Source organism: Astatotilapia calliptera, chromosome 5 (assembly GCF_964374335.1).
Source record: "Astatotilapia calliptera chromosome 5, fAstCal68.1, whole genome shotgun sequence".
NCBI classification, from domain to species: Eukaryota; Metazoa; Chordata; class Actinopteri; order Cichliformes; family Cichlidae; genus Astatotilapia; species Astatotilapia calliptera.
The window spans coordinates 13,135,526-13,160,539 of NC_137426.1; the positions used below are offsets into that span (position 1 = coordinate 13,135,526).

At 39.5% G+C, this 25,014-nt stretch overlaps 1 protein-coding gene and 2 long non-coding RNA genes across 3 annotated transcripts; 2 read left to right on the forward strand and 1 right to left on the reverse strand.

The window, feature by feature from the left end:
• The first annotated feature begins 1,458 nt into the window (after positions 1-1,458).
• On the forward strand, positions 1,459-14,610 carry LOC145428867 (uncharacterized). The gene is made up of 2 exons (XR_013909201.1): positions 1,459-1,611; positions 13,907-14,610. It is a non-coding gene; the product is annotated as an uncharacterized LOC145428867 (long non-coding RNA).
• Positions 14,611-16,542: 1,932 nt separating this feature from the next.
• On the reverse strand, positions 16,543-20,684 carry LOC113022172 (U6 snRNA-associated Sm-like protein LSm3). Its single transcript, XM_026167303.2, has 4 exons — positions 20,569-20,684; positions 17,958-18,068; positions 17,690-17,785; positions 16,543-17,295 (listed from the first exon to the last, which is right to left on the reverse strand). The coding sequence occupies exons 1-4, from the start codon at positions 20,587-20,589 to the stop codon at positions 17,215-17,217; spliced, it is 309 nt and encodes a 102-aa protein (XP_026023088.1). The 5' UTR covers positions 20,590-20,684; the 3' UTR covers positions 16,543-17,214.
• A 293-nt stretch (positions 20,685-20,977) lies between these two features.
• LOC113021660 (uncharacterized) lies at positions 20,978-23,810 on the forward strand. The gene is made up of 3 exons (XR_003272335.2): positions 20,978-21,793; positions 21,922-21,976; positions 22,899-23,810. It is a non-coding gene; the product is annotated as an uncharacterized LOC113021660 (long non-coding RNA).
• The last annotated feature ends 1,204 nt before the right edge of the window (positions 23,811-25,014 follow it).

Genomic DNA, 25,014 nt, shown 5'->3' on the forward strand with positions numbered 1-25,014 from the left:
ATAGAGAAGCCATTAAACTGAAATCGTAATCTCTTAATCTCTAAGAATACAAGTGTATGATAATTTCACCACTGGGTGCGCAGTAACGCACAAACAGTTCTGACCACTTCTGAAACATTTTTAGAACATTTTCCCTCCCATGAGTCAGTGCTGCCCTTCAGCTGAATAAAAGGATGTCTATGTGATCACATCAAAATAAATGCACTCACATGGCTATATGAAGTCACGTTATTAAAGGCACATGTAAAAAAGAGGTACTGACTCATATCCTCGGTCCCAATAAAATCCTGCAAACAATGTGACTCATATTATGATGGTCCATGAAGTATCATCTTATGCATTCACCGTTACTGGAGAGATATAAAGGAATGTATAAAGAGTTCTGTAGATATATACACTGCTCAAAAAAATTAATAGAAAGATTTTTAATTTAAGTATGGCATCACATCAATTAAACGTCTGGGATATTAATCTGGCCAGTTAAGTAGCGAAGCAGATTGTGAATCAGCTCCAGCTGCTTTGGTGTTAATGAAATTAACAACACACCTACTAGAGAAGCAACAATGGGACAACCCTCAAAACAGGAATGGTTTTACAGGTAGAGGCCCCTGCTATTTTTTTCCTCTTTATAGTTTCTGAGTGTTTTTTCTTTTCTTTTACTATTTCAGCATTTTGCACAGCAAAGTCTCCAGTGTTAAATTAACACTGGAGTGTGTCCATATATGGGTCCACACCTCTGAGTGTTAAATACAACACTGTTGAGTGTTAAATTAACACTTTTGACAGTGTTATATGTTTAAAAGTAACCTAGTCAGTTTTGAAGATTAACAATGGCTAACACTGAGCAGTGCTGATTTTCTAACACTGGAATATTTCTAACATTTTGAGTTATTTTCCAGTGTTAGAAAATCAGCACTGCTCAGTGTTAGTCTTTGTTAATCTTCAAAACTGACTAGGTTACTTTTAAACATATAACACTGTCAAAAGTGTTAATTTAACACTCAACGGTGTTGTATTTAACACTCAGAGGTGTGGACCCATATAGACACTCTCCAGTGTTAATTTAACACTGGAGATTTTGCTGTGTAGCTGTCCAGCATATTTTTTTTCCATTGAGATCTGATGTGTTTTCAGTGTTCCTTTAATATTTTGGAGCAGTGTATATAGCTTTCCAGTGCAACTGAGAGAAACTTAAGAGATATGATTATTCATGTTTCTGTAAAAGTCACAACTTATACATCATATTCTGAAATTATAATAAGAATGCTAAATACATTCAAGAAGAAATAGTGGAAAGTTTAACAAAAATACATGGCTTGAAGCTCTGTTTGACTGGTGAAAGTCAGAGGAAAAACAATACAAAAAGGAGGCTGCTGTGTCCTGTGCCTCCTGCTGTATGTGCCAGTAGTCAATTTCAGAGGAATTTACCCTCATTACCCTCTGAAGCCTTCATTACAGCCCAAAAACAGAGAGAAGAAACAGCAGCAGAAGTCTAAGAAGAGTCTGACCAGTGGGTTGTTTGTTTGGAAGCCAGAGAAGTAAAGAGATGTACCTCCTAAATACTTCACTAAAGCTGCTGCAGAAGACTGTGGTCGTGCTGGCAGCTCCCAGGTATGAATGTCTGCAGTCACCACAAAAACCTCCTGAATTATTTTTTATATACTGTTGTGAAATGAGAAAGAACTCAGGTTACGTGTTGTGGGCGCCGAATTTACACAAAGATTTTATTTTTCATATGATTATATAATGTTGTTTATAATGTTCTTCATTCCTCTGTCATGGGAAGATTGTGATAAAACCACAAACCACACACTACTTTCACATGTTTGTTACATGAAAAGGTTTGCTAACAGTCTGGTTTTGCAATAACCAACTCATTATGGCAACATGGTGTCTGGCCTGTGGTTGATTCCAGTATTTCTAGCGTGTGACCAGAAATGAGAAAGAAAAAACGTGAAAAACACAAGTGCATGCAAGGAATATTGTAATAGATATTTTCGGTTGCATAATGACCAAATTACTAGGGACAGACATCAGTTCCTTTTATGATATTTTGATCTCAATTTTAAGACAAAGTGGCACCTCTAATTCACATTCATAAACACATGCATGCACACACGCACACATGCACAGTAGCGCCTGGGTCTCTGCTCTCGGGCTCGGCAGGCAGAACTGCCTTGTCATCATAAAACGGTCATGGCATCTTGGTATTTTCTGGCATTTTGTCCTGATATCTTGTGTAACAGATCCCTCAGGGCTGTTATTTTTCAGCTCATACAATGGGTCATTTGTGGCAGATGGAAACACAGCATATTAGTGTGTCTTCGCTTAATAATTGTAATTTTTAGTTAGCATCTCAGTCGAATTGCAAACAGATAAGCTGGTAATGTAGATGTTCCTTTCTGTACATCTAACATCTGTTTATGCTGTAAGAAATAAGCAGTCATCATCAGCTCTATGGTGAATAAGAGAAGAGTTATGGTTCCCAGCAGGCTATTACCACATAAACACTGGTAGCACAGCAGCATTTAAAGTATTCAAGGAAACACCCACAGAAAGCATTTGTTTTTCCCCTGGTTCTTGACAAACACATCAATTTAAAGTTAAAGGTTACAGAGGACAACATAATGTGAACTATAGGAACATTTTAGATATGCTGATAATAAAATACCGGGTCAGTATTATAATATCCATCCATTCTCTACCGCTTTTCCTTTTCAGGGTCACATGGGGGATGGAGTCTAAGTATTATAAGATAATAATGTAATTTTGTTGTGCTTTTGGCATAATGGCAATAAAAGATTGATTTAAAAGATTCTGATTTAGTACTGGCCTACAGGAGCTGTTATGGAAAACCCATCTGATGAAGCTCCTAGCACACACTTTTTGTGCTGATGTTAGTAAATCGTGAATTCAACAAAAAAACATTACCACAAAATGCAACACAAATGTTTTTGTCCATACAGTGTGTGTTGTAATTGTAGCAGGATTCAAATCTATCAAAAGAGTTTTCAAAAAAGCTGCTTTGAAACTTTGAAACGTAGGTAACTCATTTAGTTTCAAGCATCTTTATGTTAAACTGCTTTTAACTAGTAAGTCAGGAAAGTTATTTTGCATACACCCACTAGCAGACTATTTTGTTTCAAATTACCAAATCCCACTAATAATCTGTGCAGTTGGGTTATTAGCTGTTATCAGAGCGTATTAAACATTAGATATATATCATGGGTTTCAAATGAATGATGACATTTCAATAAAGTCAGTGAAAAGCTCTTGGTGACATTCGACATTCAGTAAGCAGCTCTCTGGTCCCTGCGGTTCACTGTGCTGCTGCTTATTAATGAATAAAGTTAATGAATCTGAAAGTGAATCATGTCAGTGAACCTAAGATGCTGCTTAACCTACTCTAACAATGAGGGCATCATGTATGATTCTCGTGGCTGTCACAAATTATTGAGTCAGTTCGAGTCTATTTTTACAACGTTTTGATCAGTGACCTTTGCAATGGTGGATATCAGGAAATTAGCAAGATGTAAACTAATAGTTTAGATCATTTAAATAACTGATAGCATTCAAAACTTTTTTTTGATTTTGGAAATAGCAGATTCTAACAAAAAATGAGGATTCATAATGTGGGCCAAGTATCTTAATCCAATACTGTCATGTTTTGTAGAAACAGGAACTAGGTTATTTACACTCATTTATTAGCGTTTTTGTGCCACTCAAACCACAAATCATCTTTTATTGTTGTGGATCGGTTTCAGGAACTTATGTTTAAATGGCCTATAAGCTTATTATTATTCCTCTCACACACTTGGTTTGTTATCTTAAAGTAAACTATTTGCTCTTTTTTGTGAGCATCAGTAAAAGCAAAGGGCTATACTTGCTACTGTTATGAGAGGATTTCTGTGCTTATTCACAGTCTTTGTGGTTTTCTACCTTATTGGAGTTATTTACAATGGTGGAAGGAAAGTGCAGGTAGTCTGAATATGGTGTGTCTTCCTGAAACACCTGGCAGAGTTTAGTCAAACTGGAATTTAGCCCTTTTTTTCACGATTCAGCTATTCTATGTGAATGGAGATTTTTTTATTTACAGATACCTCAATGAAATGACAATAAATTACTTTAAAAGCTGAAGTATATTTTAAACAGCTATCAATTCATATACAAACACAAATGTTGTGCATGTACATCAATCAGACAAGAGAACCACAGGGATTTAGTAATGAGATCACACGTGTGTTCTGCCAAGCAGCACTGACATGATGTTATGTAACTTATAACACACACATGCGCGCACACACAGACAAAAACTACCAAATACAAAACATAACTAACTGTTCAACATGACCAAGGGGACCGAGGCAGATATGCAGTCTGGTGAAGACCACACTGTTTCCCTCTCTGCTCCACAGTAACAGAAGGACACATGGAACAGTGTGTTCAGATGAAAACATGCTCCAGTTAACAATACTCATTTTGCAAGTCCAAATCTCTACTAACTTGGAACAGGAGAACATGCATCTATACAGTCATCTTCTCACCAGCCAGTATCACAAACTTGCTTTTCTTTCACAGTCTGTCAAGCATGTGACACCGCCAACCTCCTCATACCTCAGGAGGTGTATGTCAGCAGATGGTTTTTTGTACATAATAGCACCAACACGGTAACATGGTTACAACATGAGTGATCTGAATGGAAAAAGAAACTGTAGATGGATTAGATAGTATACATGACTGTGCAAAACTCTTTTTATTTTGTTTCCAAGGAGACAGGCTTTCTTGTACTTTTTAAAGCAGTCTTGAGCTATTTCCCATTTATATTTTTAATATTTAATATAAAATATAAAGAAATCTGGGGTAGCAGTATGGAGAATATGCTATAAACATCTGATATCTGCCCATTTACTCAGTTTTTCTAAGCAGGTGGATATGAACCTACATTCGAGGACAGATGCTTAGTGTTAAATACAGAAAAAAGAGACATAAAGTAGGAGGTCAGTAATATTTCTAGCACTTCAGTGAGAAGAAAAGAGCTGTTTTTTTTTTTTCATTCAAGGACACATTGATCCAGGCCCTCATAAGCCTTGAAATGGTCTATTTTTGTGCGTGTGGGACACATGCCTTTTTAAATAAGCACTTGTATGGAGCCTTGCTTACGTGTGCTACATGTCCTTCTGTCTGTTACGCTTGGCTACAATGCTTAGCCACGTAATGGCCATTTTTCCTACAAAGCTGCTACTTGTCAGTACATGACCACGTCTTTGGTTTTGTACTGACATGTAGTGCACACACACTAGGTAAAAGTAATACATCAAGATCACACCAGCACGTCAGCAGCAGCTGCCATCAAGTGAATTAACACCCGGCTTTACACCTCTATAGTGCTCGTCACACTCTTTTCTTTTTTGTGTATGCTTTAGCGCACAGTACATATTGTAATAAATCCACTGTACCCGCTGTATAACTGGAGATAAAAACTGAGCAGGAGTCGATGAACACCAAACGTCAGCTAAACAGAGTGGAGCTGGAAAGGCTTCAGTACAGACTTGCCCTGTATTAGATCAAACCATTTTTGTGATTCTCTGCTGTAATAATTAGCACTTTGGTCTTGAAACCCAGAGAGCTGAGTTCAAATTTTAGTGTGACCTTGGAGATGTATGCAATAAAAATCATTACATCGAAATGTTTTCTGAGAAATACGTTGGAAAAGATATACTGTACATTTCCACCACAACCACCCACACATGCACCGCCTTGGAGTAGGGGTATGTCACCAGGGTGCAGAGGAGGCTACCCCCCCCCCCCCCCCCCCCCTCTGTCCCCTTCTGGCTGCCTCTGCCTCAATTTTATCCCACAACTTAGACATTCACATTACTCACACTCTCATTACACATACATATAGGATCTTGGGGGTGGGCACGATACACGGAGTCCAAAGTACCATCAGGGTGTATACCTCACCCCTGACGTCGTTGCCCACCTCTCAATTTTAAATACACTTAGTCATTGAGGGCTAGCAGGAGGGACTATGCGCTTACCTGCTGCTCCTTGGCAGGTAGCTCCATGCCCTCCTGGGTTTTAATTGCACCTTAGAACACATATGCATCAACACTACAATGAGCGGGTGGAGGGAGGTTTGGAGTCTTCTCCCACCCCCATTCTCTGCGACCTGCTGGAGCGGGAGGGCTAGTAGGAGGAGTTGGCCGTCCGACTGCGGTCTGGGGTGTGGGGCCTCCCTGCTGCTGCGGAGTCGGGGTGGTCTGCCTCTCCCCACCGCAGGGAAAAGGGAAACACCACCTGGGTCTGGGTGCAATTCCCCCCTCCAGGGGCAAGGGTACCTAGACCCGGTTTGTAGAGTACGCTTGGGGAGTGTGATTGTGTGTACAGCGTCTCTTTATGTCTGTCTCCACGTTGGTTGAGTGTGGAGTGAGTGCATATGAGAGCATGAGGGTGGGAATGGATGTTTGTGTCTGTGTGTGCCTGTATGTCTGTGTCTATATGTCAGGTTGGGTATCAGACGCCACCTCTCTGGGGACACCTCAGGCCCTCCAAGGTTTGGAGGCCTATCTCCACCCACCACCACTTCCCCTGCCGGTGGCGGACTCCCTCAGGTGTCGGTGTGTTGGTGGTTCTTTGTGTCTGGGGGTGGGCGTCCGGGTACACACCGGCTCACTCCTTGGCGGCCGCTTGTCGGGGCCTGGGGCCTGGGGCTCGCTCGGGCCCCTTTGGAGGTGGGGTGCCCCCGGCCTCTCGGCCTGGGGCTCGGTCACTCAGGCACAGCTGGGGGCCGGCGGAGCTCACGGGCGCGTCACTGCAACTCCCCCTGACTTCTGCTCCGCGGCTGCTGGGCGAGCCCTCATCTGGGACTCTCCTCAGCTCTTACTGGAACAGTGGCGCGGCTGCCCCTCTGTTGGTCTTCCATGGTCTCTTGTGTTCTGGGGGCCTCTGGATGTCTGGAGTTTTGATCTCCTCCATACCCGCTTCACACACTGGAGGACGGGGCTGTGGCCCCCCCACACTCCCTAGCAGATCATTACATGGAGAAACCTTTGGAATGCAAGCATGCTGATCCACACAGGTATGCACACATGGGTATTCACAGACGCGGACTAAAGCTTTCTTGGCTGCTACCTCAAAGCACACTGTGCGCTGTCTATCTTGCGTGCTGCACAATATCGTTTATTATTTAGTAAATATTGATATCTATGACTAGCTAGTTTATTGTGATGGTGCTTTGTTTTCTCTATTATTATGTTGCTCTTTGTTGTTTGCTGTCTCCTCTGTTTGTTTTTTTTGTTTGTTTGTTTGTTTGTTTTTTTGTTTGTTTTTCTCCATACAGGTGACCCAGGAGTTCTTTTTTTTTTCTCTCTCTTCCCCCCCCTTCTCACCGTCTCTTCTCCCCTTTGGTTTTCTTTCTTTCTCTCCCCCTCTTTCTCTCATTCATTCCCCCTGTCCTATTTATTAAAAAAAAAAAAAAAAAATGACAAAGGATGAACTGAAGCTCTGCCATCACGTAATGTCGCATACTGCTGTTTCTGATGTCATTTAGAAAAAAAGAAAAAAAAAAAAAGAAAAAAAAAAAGGAAAAGATATACTGTGTCATAGAGAGAGCCTAGAAGGCCATCCTAACCTTGACCTATTTGCAAGATTCCTTTCAAGCAATTTTATATATTATGTCAAACACAAAACGATCTAGTCTGAGTATAAATTGTAGCTGAGTGATGTAAATGCATAAATATATGTAAAGTGTGGCTAAAGTGGTACATACTGTGAACCATATGATTTAAAACTGCCATGTACTGCAAAGAGTAATGCTTCCCCAATATACAGGTAACTGCATTAAGAGACAAGTGCAACCCAACCAATCAGAAGGATGATGGTTCAATCCCTGGCCATTCCAGTCCATGGCTGTATCCCAATTCAGGGTCTGCAGCCTTAAAGTACGTATTTCAAGGCCGATTACGTCACAGTGGCGCGCCGAAGGCTGTCCCAATTCAAAGGCTGCTCGAAATGCGGCCCTGAAATGCGTCCTTCATTTCCCTGAATTTTAAGGCTGTGGCAGTGTAGACTTCGTGGTCCCATATATCCCACAATTCATAGCGCGGCAGTCGGTGCGGAGAATTCTGCCGCAGACGGCAGAAGTGGAGCGGCCGAAGAGTAAACTGTGAAAAGTAATTACTGAATATGATGTCACTTATTTATGTGCAAATGTTTAATAACGAAGAACATTAAAACATTACTGTTGGCCACATGTCGGCAAAGTTATGTGACATTAGTGACGTTTGTACTAACTTGGTTTTAAAGCCTTTAAATATACGCCGTTCAATAGCTGAGCTTAATCTTACAGAGAATGATCAAAGCTCATGTAGAAACAAACAAATGAACAAAAGATTTTCTCCTTCATTTCTGTCAAACAAAGCTGTATGACACGTATCCAGCTGTTAGTATCATGGTTGCTAGGCAACCTGGGCAGCGCAACGGAGGCTAGACCGTCCCATTTCACAAGCCTCGCACTTCCGGCCTTAGTGGTCTTTGAGTACGCGGCCCTTGAGGATCGTTGAGGCTGCGTACTTTAAGGCTGCAGACCCTGTATTGGGATACAGCCTATGAGTATCCTTGGGCAAGATACTGAACTGTGAGTTGCCTTCAGCGTATCCATCGGAGTGTGAGTGTGTGTGCTGTGTAGTAAGAATGTGTGTGTGAATGATGCTTGTAGTATAAAACACTCTCAGCGCTCAGTTAAAGTAGAAAACTTCTATAAAAGTACCTCTCTGTTGAACAGAAACTTTGTTGTTTTTTTCATTTTAAAAAATCTATGAGCACCTAAGAAATCCAAACCAACTGGTCAGTCACAAGTTTGCCTCTTTAATCCATCAATGATGAGACTGTGAGGCACTGTTGTTGCTGAGTATTGGTGGAAAAGTGACAGGGCCAGACCTAAATAACTTGAGCCACATCAGAGGCATTCTCAGCCTGAGTGTGAATGCAGAGCTATGTGGCCTCATCACATGAGAGCTCCAGTGATTAGAGCTCAGAAAGCATCCCTGACACAAGTGCAAAGACTTCTGAAGTGTGAAGTCATTTAGTATTTATTTGATAGCCACATCAAAGACTTCGACAACATAGCTTTTGAGGACAGTCCCGTCAGTCAGCCACTGGGATGTGCTGAATATCACAAACTTGTGAAAAATTGCATTAAAAAAATGAAATTACATTTATGGTTTAGTCCAGTCAATATATCCCCCGAGCTCCAAAGGACATGCAGGTGATGAATGCAGCAGTGTTCTATTTTATTAGTGTAAATTAGGAAGAATTTTAATTTAACTATTGCTACTAACAGGTCACAGAGGCAATGAGCCAAAAAGATATTCAAAAGGCTCTGCAAGAACACTCAAAGGGCTAAGTCACTATTTGCCTATTTTAAGAACTCTATAAATGAAGTTTTGCTTCCATGTTTTGAAATGTATCTGCACATACAAATTCAATTCAATTCAATTCAATTCAATTTTATTTATATAGCGCCAAATCACAACAAAAGTCACCTCAAGGTGCTTCATAGATACAGAGAAAAACCCAACAATCATATGACCCCCTATGAGCAGGCACTTTGGCGACAGTGGAAAGGAAAAACTCCCTTTTAACAGGAAGAAACCTCTGGCAGAACCAGGCTCAGGGAGGGGCGGGGCCATCTGCTGCGACCGGTTGGGGTGAGAGAAGGAAGACAGGATAAAGACATGCTGTGGAAGAGAGACAGAGGTTAATAACAGATATGATTCAATGCAGAGAGTGCTATGTCACTCACTATGTCACATACAAACACAGTGCTAAATGAGGCTGTAACTGCCCAACTTCCCCCCATCCATCTAATGTTTATGCCTTTATTCATACAATGGCTACAATATGTTTTGACTCCGCCCCATTGTTCCTATCACCTTTGATTCTAGCAATTCGATAATTTGTCTTTGAGAAGTAGATTAGAAGGTAGATATTATATGATCTTGTAAATCTAGAGATAATCGACACTTTGTATCACTTTATTGTTATTTCGAAGAACACGCTGACTTTTCTTAGAACAACATGAGATTCTTACCTGCAGGGTGTGGTTCCATGGTGTAATGTTTAGCACTCTGGACTTTGATTCCAGTAGTCAAACCCCAGTGGGGTATGACTATTAAGATAGACATTTTTTTAATGGTAAATGTTAAGATTAAAATTGCACCTGAATGATCCATCCATTTTGTTCTGCTTATCCCATTTAGAGTCACAGTTGGGTTGATACCTGTCATGGGTCCTGAATTATGTTTACAGCTATAATTTGGAAGAAGCCTTCTGGGGGGCAATTAGATCAAAACAGATTCCTATGTGTGTGGGTCCATGGTATAATGGTTAGCACACTGACCTGAGTTTAAATCGCAGTGGGACCTTTATTTCCTTCAGACAGATGTTTCATGTGGAAACTGAAACACATCTTGATCAAAAATAAGAACTGAAAGCAAGCTCTTTTGTGAAGCATTGGCAATCATGATGGTTCCAAGGAAACCTGGAACCGGGAGAAGATAAGTGAAAAACATGCCATTCCTTAAGTGTGTTATCAACACACTGTTTTGAGCCTTTGTTTTAGACTTCTCATAGTCTTGACCCCAGCTCTTCACAATGAATCTTGTAATACAAGATATATTTTATACTTTATATTGATCGTAATGAAAGGAACACATTTTTTCCCTGGAATTAGATCAGAAGATTGCACCAGGTTGTGACTCCATAATTAACACTCTGAACTTTGAATCCAGCAATCTTTGGCACATTCAAAGCCAAAATAGTTCGTTAGTTGTGCCTTTATTACATGTGATAACTGTACAATTACATCATATTGCAGGCCAAGACAAATTATCACACATTTAATATGTCCTGAACAGTTTAGCAAGTTTCTGTATTTGTTTATAGACGTATTTATAGACTTGGCTTTGCTCATTAGATCCCAGTTAGGACATCTAAAAGGTGATAAAAGCACGGATAGTTCACAGGCATGTACTGTAATAATGTGCAGAGCAAGCAATAACCACCTTTCAGTTTACAGTGGAGCATAGAAAATGGTTTTATGGTCACCATTATTGTTTCTGGTTTGAGCTGGAACCTTTTAAATATGCTCTATTTCAATTCCAAATGTGTGAGGCATGGTGGAGCACAGGGAGTGACACTTTAAACCTGATTAAAGCAGTACTGGTAAGTTACCTATTGGGCAAAGTGCACCTCAGCTCACATGAAGCTGAAACAGTAGATTATTTGGAGGGGAGGGGAGTGAACACACTAAGATCTTAAAAATGCTATGAATGTAATATTTGTCTTTTAAAACATAATAATATTTGTGCAAAAATGAATGCTAATTTGTCTGATAGTTGCTGAAATATTTTATTATGGAAGAAAGTGGCTGTTCAAGCATTAGACCTGTTAGTGATATGCATACAGGTCTAAACTTAAGCATCTCTAAAGCCAAAGTGTTGTGCATAAATGCCAAGCCAGAGGCACCCATGACAGTGTACGGTGATCCCCTTGACAGCCTTGTCAAAAAGACATCACTGCAAGTCTTGGGAAGGAAAGGGGACAGGGAACATTTGCAACACTCCAGTCCATCTGAAAGTCAGAGCAATACTGTCTGAAAACAAATGCCAGACTCCATAAGAGTAGAGTCAAAACTTTTCTCCTTTACGGATTGGAATGCTGGCAGGGAGTAACAAACAAGATCAGAGTTTTTATAATCAGTGAAAATGATGCAACATCTTTTTGCTAGAAAAAAAAAATTCTCAAATAAAAAACTCTAGAAAAACATCACTACAATAACATCAAAAAGCCAGAATGGACAGGTACCACATAACAAAGATCACTCACAAACAAAGTGGCATTAAACTGTGATGACCAAGGTGAAGGACGAGAGTCCAGGAAAGCCCCAGACAGGCTGCCAGTGCCTCTCAACAGATGATGAGGACTAACTAGCATGTACCGTAAGGTGCTCCAGGTCGACAGTTTGACCTGAACAGCAGGCCAGACATCTCTAAATTGTTCAAAATTGTCGAAATTCAAAATTATCATTGCTTGGACATAGTTTCTCTCAGGTCCTGAAGTGCTGTTCAGCAATTGATCCCGACCTCAAAGTAGTCAAGAAAATGCATGGACAAATACTGTTTTCAACATTTTCTATCTCATAACTTCTGAGGAAATATGAAAGTTCTGGACTTTCCTTTAGTATAAAAACTTTCACTATTGTATTTAATTTATAATTAATAAATTATTATCATTATAGAAATGTGGGAGAATGGGAAGCTCTTGGGGAAGCATTTTAAAAAAGGCTATTTTTGGTATTGCACTTATTGTTTCATAGTTCCAAGATGCTGAAATCCCCATTAAACTGCCTGTATCCACTGGAAATTAAATTGTCGAATTATTTATTTGGAGCTAGTTTTTATAAAGGGCAGTGTTTATGATGCAGCCAGGCCAGCAAGACAGCTACTTATTCCCACTTAATCCACTGTGGATTTTTTTTTTATGTTTTTGGCAGTCTGGCTGAAGTGACCATGAATATTTCACAGCTGTATTACTGATACGTGGATGAATAGAAGATTTCATTTCAATTCAGCATCCTGTGCATTGAGTAATAGTTGGAAATATTTTTATGTTTCCATGTCAGTGATGCCATGGTCAGAGGCATTATGGTTTGTTTGTCTTGTTTTTCCTTCAGATCTGGCAAAAACATTCATTTGGGTTCAACATGATTAGATTTTAGTGGTCAGGGTTGCTGTGACCCACACAACACATTTTGGGCCGTAACTACATAATGTATGTTATTTTCAGCAAAAGATTTACGTTATATGGGTAACTTATATCAACAATGTCAGCTTCAATTTGTTAAAGCTGTTATACAATATTTTTTCATCCAGCCATCTGCCTGACCACCTCTATTGAGTTCTAAAGTTTGTGATCTGAAAGTCTGAGTCCACAGTTCAGTAATATAAAGTGGTAAAGTATTCACTATATCTATAGGTTTAGGAAGAAAGGGAGCTAAAATATAACTTTAGTTGTTTTTACTTGTCAGTAGTGTTAAAACCTCCCAACAACTGGTTCTCACTATATATGGTATTAGTACTGCTGCAACCCAGTAAACGTGTGCAGGGATATTGGATTGGATTGTTTTGGATATGCCTGCTTCTTGCAACATAAAGTGTTGCAAGAGGCAGGAATTGTGCTCAGTCATAAAGAATTCTGCACTGTTCTTCCGTGTGTACTTTCATTAGTATGTCCTGTACTGAGGCCATCTGAACAAACCACACATTCCTTGAACAGTACAGAATGATAAAAGCTGATTATTGTAAGAGTGATGATGAAAGTTCAGTCTTGGCTTTGGAGAACATTGGTTGGGAAAGGGAATTAAATACAAACGCTGCTCTTTTAAAGTCAAATGGAAAAAATCAGCATTCCAACTTTCCCCCACAAACACACATGCTGATGTTTAGCAACTATAATGTTTACCACCTTATTGTGCTAGCTTGTTTACGCTGTATAAAGTGCACTAAGCAGAGGACTCCAGCTAAGGGGGATGGACAATGGGATTTTTTAAGCTGATGGTGGCAATAAATAAATCATCACGAGATGGATTTATCCTCTGTGGGCCATCAGTGCCTATATAAAAATAATGGAAATGCATCCAACAATAATTCTGTAATTCTCAGTAGGCAACAATTAACCTGAACCAAGGTGGTAAACCCACTGACTAACCAACAGTGCCTCATGGAGAGACTCACCAATAACATCCTTCCTATTTTTCTGCTGTTTTCAAAAACAAGATATGACTTTTTTTTAAACAAGTTATATGATACCAACAGTTTTCTCTGTTTGCATACTTCCCATACAGATTGCTGCTTACCTGGGACCTCTTTCACAAAGCAGGTTCAACAGATTCTGATTTGATTGACCCCCCCGAGATGAACAAGAATGGGTTTTTAGCTCAAGGATTCATCATGGCAACAAGTAAATAAAGAGTCAGAATAAGAATACTTTATTAATCACTAAGGAAATTATGTGGTCAGTTTCTCCAAGAGAGTAAGCACAGTAACTGACTAAATTAAATAATATAAAATGTAAAAATATTGCAAAGTTGCAAAATATAACAAAAAAGTTAATATTTACAAATAGCTCAATTATAAATATCCCAGTATAAAACCCAAATTAAATATATATGGTTGAAATTGATGTGCCCCCTTTTTTTAAACCTTTATTTCTCTGTAGACAATGTGCAAATATTAACGGTGTGCAACTGCTGCACTGTGTACTGTGCATTAGTTGTACAGAGAGTAGATTTTCTGTGTCATCTCTCAGAAAATCATTTGGGTAATCTCAGTCTCTCACTGAACGTGCTCCTGTGACTGGCCAGCACATGATGGGAGTATATGGGAGGTCTACTCCACCTTAAGAGAGTCCAGCTCCATCCTCACGTCATTACTGGCCTTGCAGATCAGTTTATTGAGTTTGTTGGCATCTGTGACCCTCAGCCTGCTGCCCCAGCATGCAACAGCACAGAGGATGGCGCTGGCCACAGAATCATAAAAAATCCTGAACATTTACCAACAGATGTTAAAAGATGTCAGCCACCTCAGAAAATAGAGACGACTCTGGCCCTTCCCGACTCCGGTGTTTTTCACACAGTCCAGTTTGTTGTCAGTGTGTACTTTAGGGTATTTATAGTCCTCCACAATGTCCACATCAACCCCCTGGATTGATACAAGGGTCAGCGGTTTCCTAGTCCTCCGAAAGTCATTTCCTTGGTCTTTGTCACATTGAGCTGCAGATGATTCTGCTCACACCATGTGACAAAGGAGTCAACCACAGCCTGGTACTCATTACCCTCACTGATGCATCCAACCACCGCAGAGTCATCAGAAAACTTCTGAAGATGGCAGGTCTCTGTGAAGTGGCTGAAGTCTGTGGTATAGAGGGTGAAGAGGAAAGGGGAGAGGACAGTCCCTTGTGGTGCCCCTGTGTTTCTGATCACCTTGTCAGACACAATGTTAAAGACGCACGTATTGTGGTCTTCCTGTCAGGTAATCAACAATCCAAGACACGAGAGAGGCATCAACCTGCATCGCTGTCAGCTTATCACCCAGGAGGGTCGGCCTGATGGTACTGAATGAAAAGTCAAACAACATGACCCTCATTGTGCTCACCAGTTTATCCAGATGGGCGTAACTATGGTGATTTGAAGATTCAAACTTGACAATTTTAGATTTCAACATGTGGATCAGCAGAGTTACACCATAAAATGTTGTTAAGAGTACATTCAGACTTTTTGAACTGAAGTGAAAATTATTCTAGTGGTTGTCATCTCTGATAGATGACAGACTTCACTGTGTACTGTAGCACTGCACATGGTTGATATGACAATAAAGCCGCTAGACTTGACTGAATCTAAATATCTGATTATATTTAAAAAGGATTTTATATGTGCAAAGCCATTATGTTCTTTGCACATATAGTGTGTTCTTTGACGTCGACTGCATGAACGGGGAAATTCAGTCAGTCAGCTGGATCAGGTGCAGCAGGAGGGGAGAAACAGTTTTTGTGGATGTTAGGTTCTCAGTCTGTTACCCTGGTAACTGTTTTATGTTAGCTCTTTTAATGGAACATAAATTCCAGATTTTTCTCAGTCTTAATAAGCTCCTGCTTTTGAGAACACAGCCCTGGACTTATTCTGCATCCAGACATTTGTAGAAAAAATGATTAGACAAATTATTTCCATTGTATCACAAGTGAAATGTTCTAAACTTGCTAATGTTGTTGTTAATGTAATCCTAAGCACTACAGTAATCTAGTTGTGAGTGTGATCAAATGTAAGGATTTCAGTTACACTTTTTTAAACCAACTAAAATGTCAGTCTGTGGTAAAAAAAAAAAAACAACAGCCCATTTAGTTTTCATGCAGAGATCACCTTCATCCTTGCTAGCCTGTTAAACTGAAGGTTCTTTTTTTTTTTTTAGATGTACACTGACATCTAGTGGTTACAATGCAACAATACAACAATCCTGACAGCATGCAATAGACCCTGAAAGTTCTGCTCCGATGTTACATTAGAATGTTGCTAATGCAGTGGTGCATTTGCAATTTAAAATGTTATATAACTGCATAATGACACAAATAACACCTACAGTAACAAACTGGACTGTATCAACAACATATTGTAGTATAAAAATTGTATACAGTCTGCTAAATTGAGATTTACTTGCAAACAGCTTTTCTACTCTGTACTTAAAAGCATTTCAAACTACAAGCCATATTCACTCATTCACACACGTTCCCTTAGCACTTAGTTACATACCTTCAGTCACTTTTTACCACCCACTCTAACCAACGAACCTGGGCCAATTTGGGGTTTAGTATCTTGCCCAAGAATAGTTTGATGTGCTGGCTGATTCAAACCACCAACCAGTTAACAACCCACTCTACCTCCTGAGTCACAGCTGCCAACAAATTTCAGCTTATTTACACGACAATCAATAAATTTTCCAATTACTTTTATTTTTTTATTCAACTTTACAAGACCAAACTGAAAAATCTTTGCACACATTGACACATCTGTGTGTGATTTACTCCCACATCCTCCACAGTACTACAAAAATATAAAATATTCAACTAAAATGTTATGATAGAAACCAAAAAACACCCCAACATATTCACAGATCTTCTGTTTGGAGTAAACTGACAGACTTTTGCTCGGAACAAACCAAAGTTACAGTTGACAAAATTTAAAACTTAAGAATCATACATATCGCTCAGCGGTACGTTTGGTGAGCCTTTTTAAACAAAGAGCACATACAGTCACAGATAACTAAAATGATGCGATTATGTTTAAACATAATGAGTATTCTTAGCTTTGGAACTTAAAATGGACTTTTTACCTGATCTAATGTTCTGAAATAGCCTAAATATCCTGTTAAATGAAAATGTGGCTTGAAAAATGGCAACTTGCCAAAATAACACCTATTAAACACTGACTTACAAAAGTTCTCTCTTCTTTCCATCGACATGTTTTACATCTGACAACAAAACAAAAATTAATCATTTGTCTCATGTGAGTGGATGATGTTGACAAAAAAAGAGATTTTATCTCTTCTGTGGGCTGAAATTGTACTTGAGCAAACCCTGCTTCACACCGGGATGTAATCGAAGTTAGCCCACCCTGAGAGGTGGAGCTACAAGGACAACGCCGTCACCTCTCACAAACAGCATGGGGATGTTTCTCTTGGTAGACTGAAACGAAACAAAGATTCACACTTAAAATATTTCACTACTTAAAATATTGTATACACATAGCTTCCAATAAATGTGTTTAACAACAAAGACTAAATATATTTTACTTAAAAATTAAAACATGCATTTGCTTTAATTACATTTTTGTTGTTAAGATGATCCCTGTGATTTTCTCAGTAATGTTAACCCTTGTTAAAACAGAGCAGCGTTTTTTTGAGGCCATGATATAACAAATAGTCAGTGAAATATTATCCATTAAGTACTGTCTGTTATCTGAATGACACATTAACAGTTTTAAAAGATGAAACAGGTTCAACTCAGATCAATGCCACAATAGACCACCAGCACCTTAAACCAAAAGGGCAACGGGACTGGAAAGAAAATGATGTGGCACCTTGTAGAGTTCTTCATAAGTCTCCTCATCGATCTCCACTGTCGTCACAGTCTCCTCCACATCACCAAGGATCATGTTCAAGTGCTGATCGTAAGCCTGGGACAAACAAGAACAAATAAGAGTGCAAAGTAAAAGAGGACAAAAACACTCCAAAAGAAATTGAAGTGCTTGTTTTTAAAAAGTCTTCCGAGCAGCCAGGGTCACACCTGCAGCACTCAAACAACAAAAAAACAGCAACAACAACAACAAAACCCAGCACAAGACTCACATGAAGTCGGCCTCTGAGCTCGCGGTCATTCCTCATCTTGACGTAGATTCGCTCATCTAGACTGAGCCTGATCAGATCAAGTGGCTCCTCAACTGTGTTTGTAGTTGGTTGCTGCAGCACACAGAAAAAAATGACACATGTATTAGGACTGGGCGATATATCGATATATTTTTATACAAGATAAGAGATGTGACAATATCCTTTATATCGATATAGTCTATGTTACGTTATAATTATACTTGTGGAACCGCAAGTTTGCCTCTCTTTCGTCCACTTTTGTCTCTATGCTGTGTTACTCTGCCTCGCCTCTCTCCTTCACTGAACACAACTCCCCCTCCCCCATCGCTTCACCTGCAGGTAACGACAAGATGGACACGGCAGCTATCAAAGAGGAGCTGGTCGGTAAAAAGAAAACATTTGGAGATTACTATTTTAGTGCGGCAGTGTTACTCTCGTTAAAATGACATTAACGCCATAACTGTATTAACGCGGAAAATCTCCATTAACGAGTTACCGCAGGTCGCCCCGTGCGTGGGGCGTGTTGAGGCCGTGCAGCTAGCACTACTAGTATTTTCACCATTTACAACAGCACCATAAAGTGCAAAATGAAGAGTGTGTGAGAAACTGTGTGCTGTATCCCAGACCGCGAAGTCTCCCAGCCTCCTGCCCCGAAACAAACTACCTTACAAAACTCGTATACCGTATTTTTCGGACTATAACCTATAAAGAAATCGACAGCGCGCCTTATGTATGAATTCTGGTTGTGCTTATTGACCGCAAACTGCTTTTATGTGGTACACGGCGCTCAGCAATCTGCCAAAAATGCTTTAGTACGACTTTGGTAAGCTACGAAGCCACACTGCTTGATGGATTGTTGGAACATTACGGCTACCGTAGTCTGGAGCCTCGCGGAGTAACGCATACTGTGCTTCAACGTAAAATTACCGTATTGTGTGCATATAAGGACCACAAATGGCACCTGTAAGAGACATGGTTACGAAGCGGATTTCAAACTGAAGGTTGTCAGTCACGCAGTAGAAGTTGGGAACAGAGCAGCTGCGAAATCTGTCTGTCTTTGTTATTATGCTAAGCGTCTTTTAATTTACATTTTGACTGCACAATTGTGAGCGTTTTGTTATCCACAAAAACAACATTGTTTTATTTTATTTATGGAGAATTATAATTTAATAAATGCTGATAATTTATTTCTGAGTAATTTTTTCATGTACATCTACGCTGTATGTTAATAAAGATGTGAGATCTGGGACACAGCGTGACTAAGAACTCTTTTTGTTCTTTCTTTATGGCTTTAAAAAAAATATCGAGATATATATCGTATATCGCCATCCAGCTAAAGAATATCGAGATATGAGTTTTAGGCCATATCGCCCAACCCTAACATGTATGCTTGACATATCAACAGGATATTAACATTCAACTGCCTTAGAACATTTTCTGTGGGATCATCCCTGATTTGCTTAAAAATGTTACGGTCTAAAGTTTGGACATTTAATGATTGCTGTGTAATTTTAGCTACATGTATTTAAAACTTTAACTACATGTAAGTTACTTTTTTTTTTTTTAATGTTCTGTCCATCCACTTTTTTTTCTTCCGGACTTCAAAATCGGAGGCAATACTTGTACATGAATATCCAAAAATAAAACAATGTATAAAAATAAAAGCTGGAAACTTTCACTAGTCTTCCCTACCATATCTGTAATTTGGCCCAGGTCATCAAACATCAAAAAATGCCTGAGCACTGGCTAAATAGATATGAAAAAATGTAAGCAGTCCTATATTGGAGCACACACTAATAAAAAACAAACCAAAAAAATAAACTATATAACATTCGGAAACTGTCGCACTTCATAATAATGTAAAATGAAACGTGGAATATTTTCTAATATGGTCGAGCAGCAGGCACAGCTGAGATGCAATGACCTATTGCTTGTTCTGCCCACTCGCTTTCTTTGCAAACTCCTTATGCCCGAACCAAAAATAATGAATTTACTTTAATACAGATTAAAAACACAACAAATACCCCCATGTACAAGTCTCTTCTCAAGTTAGCATTTTCTGTGACAAGAATAATCGAGTGATTATCATTTCTAAATGACATAGGCCAGAATTAAATGCAGACCTTTCGAGCAGTTTTTTTGTAAACACCCAAAATATTTAAGGCAAAGTGAAGAAACGTCGTGTTCCATGAGTTAACTGAGTTTTCAGTGAGTTGTTTAATGTTTAGCCCAAATAGCTGTGAACTGCAACCCAGACGCTACAGACCTAACTAACCCAACTTTAGACTAAAAACAGATAAAGAAAATTAAACGTGGACATACATTAGCGGTAATCCTGCGCTAACACGCTCTGCTCTGCCTAAAGAACAGTGGTGCAAATCCTACTGGCGGTAGCATTTACACGCTAGACATGCTAAATCAGCTAGCTTTTGACAGGCCCTTCCGCGCTTTTACCACATCAGTTATGAACAAAGTTACACAATAAGCTCGTTACATCAAGTACACGGGTAAACCTGTCTCCTCTTCACCCATGGGATAATTACATGCACGCTGTTAAAAGAACAACAGCAGAATTGAAGGCAGTTACACCAACCTGCTCAACTTCGTCCGCCATGATGTTTGAGTCTGCGTCGAATGACCGAACCAGTGCGGAGGTTGCCAGGTCTGCAAAAAACCGCGTTTTCACATAACACAAAGCACGCCTCCTGGATGAGACTATAAACATAACGATGGAAGAGGGATAGGGTTACATTACTTAATTGCATTTTAATTATTTATGTTGTTACAGCTATAGGCAAGGTGGGGGTGAGATTACATCAGGGATCTGCTTGTTTTCAGTGGCGATGGACAGGTTTACAGTGGAGGTCAGGCAGGAAACCCTATTAACTACGATCTTTGCAGATAACTGTGATCTGTAGTGAGAGTAGGAAGCAGGAAGAGAGCCTGGAGAGGTGGAAGTTTGCTCTTGAGATAAGTGGAAGGAAAGTTAGAATATGTAAATATGTAAATGAGAGGGCAAAGCTGCAAGGAGTTGCAAGGAGCAGAGATAGTAAAGGTAGATGAGTTTGCATACCTGGGGTTGACCAAGGAAAACATTGGATCAAGAGGTGAAGAATATAGTGCAAGCCAGGTTGAGCAGCATTTGTGACAGAAAGATATCAAGCAAGAGTGAAAGGGAAGTCTACAAGATGGTCGTGAGATTTGTTGCGATCGATGGTTTGGAGCTGGTGACAGAGCTGAAGATGGGAATGGATGGACAGGATTAGAAATGAGTATGTCAGAGGCTGAGGTGATGCAGTTTGGAAAGTTGGAGAGGTAAGACTGAGACGGTCTGGACATGTGATGAAGAGGTATAGTGGAAATGAAGTCAGTATGGAGCTGCCAGGAAGGAGATAAAGAGGGAGAACGCAGAGAAGCTTCATGGATGCAGTGGAGGAGGATATGCAGAGGGTTGATGCGAAAGGGTAGGATGGTAGAGATAGGGAGAGATGAAGGCAGATGATCTGCTGTAGCAACCTCTAAAGTGAGTAAATAAAAGAAGGAGAAGAAGCAATATTTATTGTCTAACTTATTTTAAAATCCATGGTACACATTCAAAAATTAAATTTTTTTTATTGTCATTGTCCTTGTAATTATAACTGTAAATTTGATTTATCCAAATAAATACAAATAAGCACTCATACGTGCAGGAGAGTGAAGTGCAAACCTGGCAACCCGAATGAGGACGCTAGCAGTTCCTCTGTCCTTTATATTGCCCGTCTGCTTTTCCAGACTTTTCCATCCCCCGCATCTCCGTACAGTGCAACGGCAGATCAGAGGTAGGTTATTAAACATAAACTATATATATATATATTTGCATCATTTTTTTCCGTTTCTAATGGCTCATGTCTTTACGAAATTTCAACCTTACTGATGCGGCGTATTCTGTCTTGTTTTTCTGTTTTAGTAAATGCAACGCAACAAAAGTTTACAGTGTCAGACCTTCGCATTAACAGGTCAATGTGAGTTCATATTAAAACAAGCATCCAATACTTTAATATTACAGCTATAAGGCAAACAGTACAGGTTAAACCCACAATACCGTTGTTGTTGTTGTTGTTGTTGTTGTTGTTGTTGTTCTTAAAGGAAACTATGCCCTATAACTCTGAATTTATCCAATTTATTAACTGACTTTAAAACCGCAAGTATCGCAGTTGAATTCAGAGAACTAAAGCTGCATTTACTGCATTAATTCAAGCAAGAAGGCATTCATTTCCGGACATTATTCATTTTTATAACTTTATTCCGTTATTGTCACACTGGGCAGGTGCCACGTGTAGAATGGGCAGCTGTCCCACTTTTTATCCAACTGCGCAGTGAGACCATTATTATTACTGTTGTTGTCATCGTCGTCATTGTTATTCTCTGTCCCACATGTTGAGATAATCTCCCAAATTTTGCTGTAGTTTGCAAAGGTCAGAAGTGCAGAACAGACACTTTTCTAATGCAAATGAAGAAAGTAAGGCTGAGATCATGACTGAAGTTTAGGCGAACAATGCTGCCTATGCTATACCCAACAAGGAAAGCTGTATATAGATATTGTTATATTCCCTCTGTGTGGCTCCAAAAGAAGTGTTCTATGTATATCTCTGACTGTAACCCCAGTAAAATACAGTAAAATCAAATGTATTTATATTTGCAACATATCCTTCACAAATTCCAGTGTCTTTGTTCCACATTAAGTTTGTTTGGATTTGGTCACACTTGCCACATGTGATTACAATTAACAGCATTTTTCTTATACAGAAAATCTTTTTGTTTTACAAATAGTTAACTTTATTCACTCTTTCTCTTGTCTTGTTTTTCTTCTCTGGCTTTCCTCTTTTTTTTTCCTTTCTGTAAATCTGTGTGTGTGATTGACTGCGTGTGCACCTCCTCTCCCAGTTCAGTCCAGTGTTCCATACTGGGTTTGTGTGCAGGCTGAGGAGGCAGATCAAAGCAGTGCTGTTACCCATTCCACCCTCAGCTTCAGCGCGGCTGTGTGGTGGAAGAAGTCCCTGCTACAGATAAGCCAAACAACCTGTGTGGCCCAGTGCTAGGACCACTGACTGCACACAGTTTCATATTTGTAAATTTGTTAAAGTTTTGTGAGAAAGCAGGCAATATGTCTGCGCTTGTGTGGGTGAGGGTTTTTTTGCATGCTTGTTTTTTTGATCTGTCATGTCAAAACCAGATAAGGGTGTGTTTGCCATTAAACAGTTGGCAGCTGGTGGCCTAGAAACTGAAACTGGTGCCTAAACTCACAGTTGTTTTGTTTTGCTCACTTTCTGCTCGTCAAGGTCCTCTGTGTGTGTTACCTGCCAAAAGATGGCGCTAAACGATAGGAAGACAGAAGCTGACGTCATCAGTCGTTGAAGGTCAACAGATAAGCTGTGGGAAACTGTCACTGCAAATCAGTCCTGTTAACAGCTATAATAAACACGACAGTCAAAAAGGGTGATTTTAAGACATTTTCTCAGGTGAAACACTACAATAAGCTGCACCTGCTTTTACTGCATTGAAGTTTTTACTGATTTCAGTGGAGCACAGCTGAAATTAGCATAAAAAGTCAAAAGATTATGCAAGTGTCCTAAACTGTGTAATGATTTATCAGGTGTTTCAACTTTGTACAGATTTTTTGTTTGTAAATAGAAAGAAAATTATTTTTGTATTACATTTCAAATAATAAGAAGCACAGATCAAATGTTTTATACACTTTGAACAATGTTTACTGTTCGGCTTTAAGCAAGGAAAATACAGAGTTGTTGTCTGAATGTGATACACACTGAATTAAAGTTATCATTTTTTCCACTTTAACATATTGTCATAAGTGTTTGTACTGTGAAGATTAACAGTGTTACAAGGTCATCTGCTGTAGACCTACTTTACTATATGTAGTCCAAAGAGTCTGCGTCTCAAGAGTGTTCCAGCAGACACAGAACCAGGGTCCAGTTTCGCAAAGCTATTTTTACCCAGTCTTAATTTTGTTATTGCACAAGTGTAGCTTACTCAAAGGTACATGATTTTAAGGCTAAACGAAATTAGTCATCTTCACGCCAGTTGAACTGAGCTGTATTTCCATGTAAACAACCAGTGTCACCTAGCCACCAGCTTTTCATGTTCCCATCAGTGACCGCTTCATCAAATGACTAAACATGCAACATATGATTGAGCCTCATTCTATACGGATCAGTTAAGCCCTGTCTACACTTAAGTCCATAAAACGGTGCTGAGTCTACAGTAGTAAGTGCTCTAATTGGTAGTTGCTTCAATCAAAGTTAAGACGTTTCATGGGAGTCCTGTCTGTCATCGCTTGCAGTTACCGGATCTTACTGACTTTCTATTAGCTATCAAAAAAATCACATTTTACATTTAAGCCAGAAGATTTGTATTGTAGGCTGATTATTTCATATTCATGCTTTTCCTGTTGTGTAACAATGGCATTGTGTGCGTGTGTGTGTGTGTGTGTGTGTGTGTGTGTGTGTGTATGTGGACAGTGAGAGTTCCTCTACTGGCCTGAAATGAGGTCAGTGATATCATATGTATTGTAGATTGATACAAAGGATGATATAATACAAAAATCGAAAGCAACAACCTGCAGCTGATATAAAAAGGTCTGCATAGATCACACAGCATAAACACAAATACAACAAAAGGCTAAAAGCTCATAGTTGAAATAATTGTTTATAAAACACCTGTAATTTATTTTATGGTGGAGCTTAATTATAACTGAAATCAGTGAAAAACGAATCCTTTCATTTATAAGATGCCTCTCAAATCTGATTTGGATCGTCCATCTCCATCTTACCCTGTTCTTAGCATCCTCCTCTTACCGACCCTCTGTATGTCACTACATCTGTGGAATAAGCTCCAGCGCCCACCCCACCTCCACCCCAATAAGAAAAAAAAAACTGAATTGGATAAGCGGTTAAGAAAATAGATGAATGGATAAAAGGTTGGCTGTATGAATAAGGCCTATTTTCTTCTCAAAATAAAGTGAATGCAGTGTCATTCGTAGCCA

Bases quoted from the DNA above. Each gene is read 5' to 3' on its own strand.
- LOC113022172 (XM_026167303.2), bottom strand. From the start codon at position 20,589: ATGGCGGACGAAGTTGAGCAG. The intron at 17,786-17,957 runs GTGAGTCTTGTG...TGTTTGTCCCAG, and splicing joins AGCTCAGAGGCCGACTTCAT to GCTTACGATCAGCACTTGAA. The intron at 17,296-17,689 runs GTGCCACATCAT...GTTTCGTTTCAG, and splicing joins CTTATGAAGAACTCTACAAG to TCTACCAAGAGAAACATCCC.